This window comes from Primulina huaijiensis, chromosome 1 (genome assembly GCF_012295235.1).
Source record: "Primulina huaijiensis isolate GDHJ02 chromosome 1, ASM1229523v2, whole genome shotgun sequence".
Taxonomy (NCBI): domain Eukaryota; kingdom Viridiplantae; phylum Streptophyta; class Magnoliopsida; order Lamiales; family Gesneriaceae; genus Primulina; species Primulina huaijiensis.
Genome location: NC_133306.1, coordinates 6,709,457 through 6,718,609, shown reverse-complemented (window position 1 = coordinate 6,718,609; position 9,153 = coordinate 6,709,457). Strand labels below are relative to the sequence as shown.

The window sequence follows — 9,153 nt, the reverse complement described above, 5'->3', positions numbered from 1 at the left end:
ACAGGTTCGGGATCTCCATACCTGCACCGAACTATTTGGAGAATTCAAAAAAATATCCGAACCCAAAAATTAGTCCGAAAACCTGGTCTATTTCGAGTTTTTCTCGTATGGCTCCGAACCAGCTTAGAAAAATTAAATTATTTTATCTATGGAAACATTAATCGAGAGAGTATGAATAAAAAAAAATGATAAATTCATAGCGACATTAAAAACTGTAAAAATTCATGGGAAGATTTCTCATAAATTTTGACGATAAAAAAGGAAAAAAAAATCTTTTAGTTATTTATTACGTAAGCAAGATTTAGAGAAGTTTCCGGTACATCCATCCCCCCTTAATCATCACCATCAGCACAAAATTTCGTCCATTTGTGAACCCTAAAAGCTCAGTGAGAAAGCAGCAGCTCCAAAGTGATGCCGATTCTCCCGCTTGATCTCATTGAGGACATCCTCAGACGTCTCCCCGTCAAATCTCTGAAGCGGTTTCGCTCCGTCGCGAAATCATGGTGTTTTCTGATTGACAGCGAAAAATTTGTCAAATCGCATTTGCGCCAGTCTTTAATTTCGAACTCGAACCATCATCTCATTCTCGGTGGTCTTGACCTCTATTCCATTGATTTGGGGCCCCTTGACAAGGCGCGCGTGATTAAACCCCCCTTTTCTTACAAGACCGTCGATGGTGTCACCAATTCCTGCTATGGTTTGGTTCTTGTGATGAGCGAGCCCCCTGTTTTGTGGAACCCCTTTTCGGGAAGTTACAGGGTTTTACCCGGTAGTTCTTTGGAGTACCCGCCTGGTTCGGATTATTATGTAATGGTTTCGCATGGGTTTGGCTACGATTCAAAAAATGATGATTATAAAGTTTTGAAGGTCTTGGAATTTAGGGACCAAAGTACCCATTTTCCCATCCGTAGAGGGACCGAGATTTATGGCTTGAAATCCAATTCGTGGAAAAAAATCGAGGATTTTCCTTATTCACTACCACTCATAGGGGGGAACTCGCGCGCGCATGTGAATGGGTCGTTTCACACACTGGTGTATACTTATGAAAACATTCATCCCGTTCAAATCATGGCCTTCTCTGTTGAAACTGAGAAGCATTACGAGGTGATGCTACCAAAGGGTAACAGGATCAGGAATTTCGAGTTGAATTTGACTGTGGTTGGAGGGTATCTGGGTTTGATTTGTACGAACAGGTCTCGGGTGGTTATTTGGGTGATGGAGTATGGGGTGGAGGAATCTTGGAGCAAGCTGTTAACAATTAGGTCGCGTGAGTTAGTGAAACCGCTGGTCTATTCGAGGGATGGGAACAAGGTTCTGTTGAATTTTGATGATGAAAAACTTGTTTGGTATGATTTGAGAAAGAAAACTGTTGAACAAGTTCATGTAGATGGTATCCCATTTGTTTTTTATGCTGTAGACTGTGTTGAGAGCCTTGTTTCTGTTGGAGCCCCTAATGAAGTCAAGAAACAGGATAGAGAGAAGAAGGGAAAAGAGACGATGAATAAAAGGTGAATTAATTGAGAACGTGACTGTTATTTTGTCCCTTTGTATCAGTTTTGTCCGCCGTTTGACTGGTATTTTAGTAAGTCAACCGTGAATAGTATTATATTTCTCGAGATACTTGCAGCTATTGATAGATAATTGACTTTGTAATGTTTTCTTGTCATGTTGACTCGTTTGCATACTTCGTATCAGCTAGTTAATCAAGAACTAGTTTATATTTATGCGGGTTTTATCCGTTGCTCTTTTATCTCTGGTTACTTCTTGATGGTAGTTTGTCTGGCAGGCTTTTCATATGATATATAACGATCAGGTCATCACCATAATATTTGGACTGCAATGCTTTGTAAAATAACTTAATCCAAGAATATTTGACGTGCAAATGATCAATCTTTTTATCATAGATTTGATTTTATCAAACCGGATCTTAAACTTACTCCTGGTTTCTATTATTCTAAGGGATGATTTCTTGTCGGTGGGATTCAATTTGACGCTTTGACGGGTAACAGAACTCAAAGAAACAAATGTTGAAAGCACAACACTTTGATGAGGTAAAACAGGTATGATAACCATTTTTTCCCAACTGTTATTTGTTGCTAGCGGGGGCCATTTTTTCTGTAGATTATAATTTGACAAAAATTACACTAGAAATTTGAGGATTTTTCAAGTTGAGAGAAGATGGTCACTTCTGGTCCCTAGACCAAGCGTTGATTGTATGGGATTTAAAGTAGCACCCGCACCCTCATGTTTTAATTTAAATGCTGAAGTCGTTTTACTGTGCTAGGAGCGAAATGATGTTAATAGTCATTGGTCTGAATGAAGAGCTTCTGATTCATCACATCACCTTAATTAGTTTTCACGGGGTCAAGTAGGTTGCCTTCATTTTTTTCAAAGCACAAGGGAAGGGTTTTTTTTTTTTGTTTTGTTTTGTGTAAAAGCAAATATTCCAATATCTCCATCAAGCTGTCCCACATAAAGGATTTATTCCATACATTTGAGTAATTGCTATTGTTTGTGCAAGACTGCTTATTAATATGAGAGTGACTTAATTTTTTGTTATAATTTTGTTAATGTCCCACATTGCTGGTCAAGTACATGAGAGTTGTATACATGAACTTGATAATCTCCTCCCCTCCCTTGAATTTGCTTTTGTAATTGAGTTAGGTTCAAGTCTCAAGTTTAACATGGTATCAGAGCATAGACCCGAGGTTATGTATTGGACACAATCTCCCCCCACCCATTTGTGCTAGTTTTTGTGGTTGAATTATGTTCAAGTCTCAAGTTTAACGTGGTATCAGAGCATAGACCCAAGATTATGTATTGGACTGCCCTATGGGTAACCCGATAACATAAACTTCACCTTCCGGTTGTTTATTCATGTGCGTGAGGGGTGTGTGAAATGTCTCACATCGGTTGAAAAAGTCATTGGGAGTTGTATATATGGACATTGACAATCTTTCCCCTTAAATCAGTTTTTGTAGTTGAGTCAAGTTCAAATCTCATTCTTAACAAATTTTAGCATTTCTTGAGTGTAAGTTATTACGATGCATTACTTGAAATATTTTATCTTGACCGTCAATTTGCTTGCAAAGTTTGAACTTGAATTAATCTACCTAATTGTTGCTCATCAATGTGAAGTGGAGAAATTTTTTATTCAGAAGGAGAGATTTTCTGCGCCATAACATTAATTACCTTTTATTTGAATATTTATTAAAACTAAGCGAGAAACTAAGGAATGCTTCGTTTTTTCTTTCCGGCATTTATTAAAGGTTGGTTCGAGAATATTCTTCCCTTTTTTCTTAACTAAAGTTCTTTGTAGGAGAAACTTGCTTCATTTCGTAAACTTGGTTAAATAAAAGTATTCCAACATATCCATGGCCTTCGTCATTATTTCTTTGGCATTGATATAATTGTCGGGAGATCTTCTTCAATAACTTACTGTTTCCTGCATCACTTTTCAGCATTGATGGAAGTATGCTTCCATTTTGATTTAAGTTGAAGATTACTTGTAAAGCTCACTCGTTACTTCTGTCAAATTCAACGTTCGTGATGACTAAGCCTCAGCTCTCCATGCAGAGTTGTTGACATGATAGTAGGAGATCGACGGAATCAATTCAGGTTAACATCTGCATGTAAAACTTGTAAATCGTTTACTGTTCTTTTTATCAACTTATGTGCAGTGCAAGTTCGACTGGCAATCGTTTATCATAGTATCAATTACTTTGTTTATAATTTTATACTTTTGGTTTAAGGGGAAGAGATTTGAGCTTTGTTTGGGTCATGGATTTTATTTGACAACATCATTAAACCATTTTGTTTGTTTGGCATATGATGAACAAAGATATGCTAATTTAACTAAAGATTGTAGTTCATTTACTTATAGGGAATATGTATTTTTTGTGTGACTAATTGTGGATACTCTTTTTATCTGGCTTGGAACTATACCATTGAAGAAGGTATAATGTATTTTGTGTTCATGAGCTTTTACATCTTAAATTAAAATGAATAAAAGTAAGAAAATGCTTTTTTGGTTCGTTAATTTGTTCAATTTTAGGTTTTGGTCTATTAAATTTTCGAAATTTAGTTTTGGTAAATTAACTTTAAATTCGGCTATTTTGTTCCAAATATTCGTTAATTGTTTTATGTCAGATCACCATTTCGATATGTCATGTTATCAATTTGAGCAAAATAATCAATAGTCAAAAATAAAAAATTTATACGGCAAAATCAAACATATTAGACCAAAACATTATTTTCTCATAAAAGTATGTTAATATGATATCAAGTGTATGCGAGTGTTCTACAACATCCCTCTTCGAAATCTAAAACAATGAACTAAGACCATCTCCAATGGTAGCATCAACTCAACTCCACAATTCACATTAAAGTTGCTCCAAATGTAGCTGCTGCGCCACAAATTTTTCCTTTTTTATTTTATTTTTTCATTTTTTTAATTTTTTAATTTAATTATTTTATATTTCAATTAAATAATATATTTATAATTTTTAATTGTTTTAATTTTAAATAAATATTAAATTAATTTTTTAGAAAATTGAAATGTTAATTATAAAAATTCAATATTTTAATTTTAAATTAAATTACTACAAAAATAAAAATTTAATAAAAAACCAAATTAAATTGCTAATGCATTAAAAAGATTACAAATTACGGAATACAAACAACAAATATCACAAACAATATTAACAAACAACAAAATCACAAAACATAAAAATAGATTTTAATAATTTGGTAAATCGGATCCCGATCCTCCAATATCTTAGAAATAAGATTCAAAGTTGTCATTATTTCGATGTTCAGCTTCAAGTATTTTTCGCAAAATTTTCTATTGTCGAGTTCTAATGTACTCGAGCAGACACTACAAGAAAAAATACAAATTCAACAACACATCAAAAACAACAGTTTTAATAAAAACCGTTGTGTTTTTACTTTTAACAACGGTTTTAACAAAAAATGTTGTCGTAGCCTAAAAAAATCCGCTCATAGACAACAGTCTCTTTAAAAACCGTTGTCTATGAGCGTTTTTTTTTTCCTACGACAACGTTTTTTAAAAATCGTTGTCTATATGTGTTTTGTAAAGGGTCAAAACTGGTTTTTTTAGTTCTGCGACAATTGTTTACATAAACCGTTGCGTTTTCTTATTGTTTATATATGGTAGAAGAAAAAACCGTTGTCTTCGATTTTTTTTAATAAAATTTGTTGTTAATATTAAATTTTGCGACGGTTTTGCAAACCCGTCGCTAAATTTAGCGACGGTTGTATTTAAAACTTGCGACGGTTTTTGTATAACTGTCGCTAATTTTAGCGACGGTTTTAAGCAAAACCGTCGTCGATTTAAAATTAACGAGGGTTTGTCAAAAACCGTCGCTAAATTTAGCGACGGTTTTGTAGCGACGGATTAAAAATTAACCGTCGCAATTTTAAATTACCGACGGTTGGATAAATGACGGTTGAATAAAAAATCGTCGTAAACTATCTATAAATATCCCCATTCTCGGTTCATTTTCTTCCACAACACTTAAAATTTTTCTCCCTTACACGATTTTTGTTCCGATTTAGTGTATATTTTTTCGCTTTAATTTTTGGTAAATTTTTAAGATCAAGAATATTGTTAGCATAGTAAGATTGTGAGTTTTTTTTATATTTATTAAATTATTAAAAGTAATTTTTTTTATTTTACTGAAAAAATTAGCGACGGAAATCATGTCAAACCGTGCTAAAATTAGCGACGAAATTTATAAAAAAAACTGTGGTTGTACATAAATACCGTAGCTAATTTTAGCGACGGTTTTTTCAAAAACTGTCGCTAATCAATTTTCAGTGACGGTTTTTCAAAAACCGTCCAAACCCGTTGTCTTTGAGCGAACTCTTTAACCACATGGCCTTTAACAACGATTTTACAGACAAAAACCGTTGTCATTAGACGTCTACGACAACGATTTTTCACCATTGTCTTTGAGTACACTTTTTAACCACAGGGCTTTTAACAACGGTTTTATTTGACCTACGACAACGGTTTTTAACCGTTGTCTTTTGCCTTTTTTTTGTGGTGAGATTTGGATCGGTAATTTTGCTTAAATCCTTGTATAAAATTATATCTTATCTTTTTTTCTCTTCTTGTTTAAGTCAGATCTTTTGAAGATCATAGTTTTGTTTTTTTTTTTTCGGCATCTCCTTCTTTCAACAAATTTTAAACCTCGCGATATTGTTCTTCCATTGGATGTTGAATTTGAGAAATGTATTCTTTATTTTCGTTTTTTTCACTCCAATTGGTCTTTCAGAGCTTTCACCGATATTGTCGTCACTTAAATTTATTGGAAATGTAGATAATATAGGTGAACCTGATTGGGGTGATTCTTATTGTGATGTATCAAGATTAGTAGCAAGCATTCTACATTTCTTGGTTAAAGGAATTTTGTCTCCTGAATTTTTTTCACAATCCTTAACAATATTCCACACATGATCGAATGAAAATGCTTTGTTATTTACTCTCTTGCCCATACAGTACTTTTGTGCGATTCATCTACATGAAAGTATAAAAAATTAATTACAAAATTTTGATTATTAATGACTTGTAATTTTTTTTATAAAAAAATAATAACTCACAATATTTTGTTATGATGCACCACTTAGATTGAGATTTTCAATTTGTCGAATGCATCCTCTCAAATGTGCAACATAAGTGAATATGCTTCTAAGGCGTTTCTCAATTGATCTTTGAGGATGTGGATTTAAATCACTTCTTCTTTTTTTGCTGTACTTTTCTGCAATCTGATACCAAAGTTGACCTCTTGATTGGTTTATACCTATTATAGGATCCTGCAAAATATCAAAATAAATATGACATAAGAACTTATCTTCATCAATAGTGTATTTCTTTCTTGAACTTTCATCCATCATTCTTGATATAAGATGTTTTTAGTTGTGTTGTATATGTTTTTCAATAGATGTAGACTTATTTATAATATTCAGGGTTATCCTTTGAAATATGCAAAAGAAACAGTGCCCTTTGGATGAGATTTCAGTAGATCTCATCTATTGAAATCTCATCGGCATGCATATGAATTTATTTTGGACATGCAGTGTAAAGGAAATCTTATCATACAGAGAAAATCTTATCATGCAGTGTAAAGATAATCATGCATGTAAATTTATTTTGGACATTTATATTAAATTCTATGCTTGTTCACGTATAGGAGGCTAGGGGAATTAATTGTCACATGAAATTTTCCTAAGTGTCGCATCAGCGACATATGTTTACTACTTTGTTCTCACCTGCTTAAAATAATGAATGTTTAATTATAAGTTTATGGGTTGGTAGGTCTACTATGTGTCTCGTTCCATTGAAAATCATCTGCATGGTGTGAAAAAGATGAGATTTACAATCATCTCATCCATTGAAATCTTATCTAAAAATTTTACCCGTTAGATAATATTTAAGTAGATAGGAAATCTCATCAATATTGTCCTTACAAACTTTTATATAAAGTAGTAAGAATGAACTTTATCATTGTAAACAATTCACAAACCATATAAAAATGAATTCTTCTTCAGGTTCATATTCATTGTATGATAATGAAGATGACATAACTAATTCTTTGAATAACAATGCTAAAGTCATTGATGAAGAAATTAAAGGAGAAATTATTAGTCATATTCATACACACAATATGATGATGTATGCCTTCAATCAACAAGTTAACAAAGGCACGAGAAGATAATCAATTCCAGGTCATATTGTAATCCGTCGCGATAGAGAAATAGCATATCGTAATTTGTTCAATGACTTATTTTTCTAAAAATCCCATATTTCATGAAGGTGTTTTTCGACGACGATTTTGGATGTCCTATGATCTATTCCTTCGTATCATTGATGCTGTCAAGAATCACGATAGCTACTTTATACAATAGAGTGATGGTGTGGGACGACTTGAGCTATCAATTAATCAAAAAACAAAAACTGCAATTCGATTATTAGGAGAGTCAGCTGCTATTAAATGCTTGCAACACTTTTGCCATGCACTATTGGAAGTTTTTGCAAACAAGTACTTACAATCTCCAAATGCCAATGATATTTCTCGACTCTTATATATTGGTAAACAACGAGAATTCCCAGGATGTTGGGAAGTCTCGATTGTATGCATTGGAAGTGGAAAAATTGTCATATTGCTTGGGCTGGACAATATACAGGTCGTAGTGGGTCTCCAACAATTATTTTAGAAGTTGTGGCTGATTATGATCTTTGGATAGGGCACGCATATTTTGGTATGTCTGGTTCAAATAATGAAATCAATGTTTTGGAGGCATCCACTTTATTTTCCAATTTTCCTCAAGGCATTGCTCCTCCTGCTCATTATACTATTTGTGGAAAAGAATATGATACTGGCTTTTACTTAGCCGATGCTATCTATCCAAAGTGGTCAATTTTTGTGTAAACTATTTCTGAACCACTTGGGTCAAAAAAAAGATATTTTGCTATGAAACAAGGGTCTTGTAAAAAAGATGTGAATCGTGCATTTGGTGTTCTTCAATCTCGATTTGCGATCGTGGCATCTCCAGCACGGTCTTGGCGTAAAAATGATTTACATTACATAATGAAAGCTTGCATTATCATGTACAACATGATTATTGAAGATGATTGTGACCTCAATGAACAAATTCAAGATGCAATGGAAGCACCGACTCCAGACGTTGAAATGATAGTCAATGACAAAAATACAAGATTTTAAAAATTTCTCATTCGTTGTAAAAAAAATAATAATAAAGATGCTCACTAAGAACTACAATGCAATAATTGATCATTTGTGGGAGCAATATAGTAGTTCAAATATTTAATGTTGTGTTTGTGTTATATTATTCATTTAATATTAAATGTTCGTATTTTTTTACTTCCAATGATTTATATATTTTATTCAAAGATTATTTTTTAAATTTTTTATATGAAATAATTAATTTAAATATTTTTTTATACAAAATAATTAATTAAATGTTAATATATAAATATAAAAATTTAATTATCATTGTATTATCAAACTATAAACATTTCTTAATAAATAATTATTAGAAATATTAATATTGAAATAAAAAAGAATATTAAGAGAATATTCTATTGTAATGTGAAATGTAATGCAATAA

At 32.5% G+C, this 9,153-nt stretch overlaps 1 protein-coding gene across 3 annotated transcripts; it reads left to right on the top strand.

The window, feature by feature from the left end:
• The first annotated feature begins 313 nt into the window (after nucleotides 1-313).
• LOC140980589 (F-box protein CPR1-like) lies at nucleotides 314-3,876 on the top strand. 3 transcript variants are annotated; one of them, XM_073446518.1, is made up of 4 exons: nucleotides 315-1,508; nucleotides 1,960-2,060; nucleotides 3,462-3,632; nucleotides 3,681-3,876. In XM_073446518.1, exons 1-2 carry the CDS (start codon nucleotides 412-414, stop codon nucleotides 1,997-1,999), a joined length of 1,137 nt encoding a protein of 378 aa, XP_073302619.1. In that variant the 5' UTR covers nucleotides 315-411; the 3' UTR covers nucleotides 2,000-2,060; nucleotides 3,462-3,632; nucleotides 3,681-3,876. The 3 variants fall into 3 exon arrangements, with proteins under 3 accessions (XP_073302627.1, XP_073302619.1, XP_073302609.1); XM_073446526.1 differs by having other exon boundaries at nucleotides 314-1,508; nucleotides 1,960-2,051; nucleotides 3,462-3,876; XM_073446508.1 differs by having other exon boundaries at nucleotides 3,462-3,876.
• Nucleotides 3,877-9,153: the final 5,277 nt, after the last annotated feature.

Bases quoted from the DNA above. Each gene is read 5' to 3' on its own strand.
- LOC140980589 (XM_073446526.1), top strand. From the start codon at position 412: ATGCCGATTCTCCCGCTTGATCTCATTGAGGACATCCTCAGACGTCTC. The intron at 1,509-1,959 runs GTGAATTAATTG...TATTATTCTAAG, and splicing joins AAAGAGACGATGAATAAAAG to GGATGATTTCTTGTCGGTGG.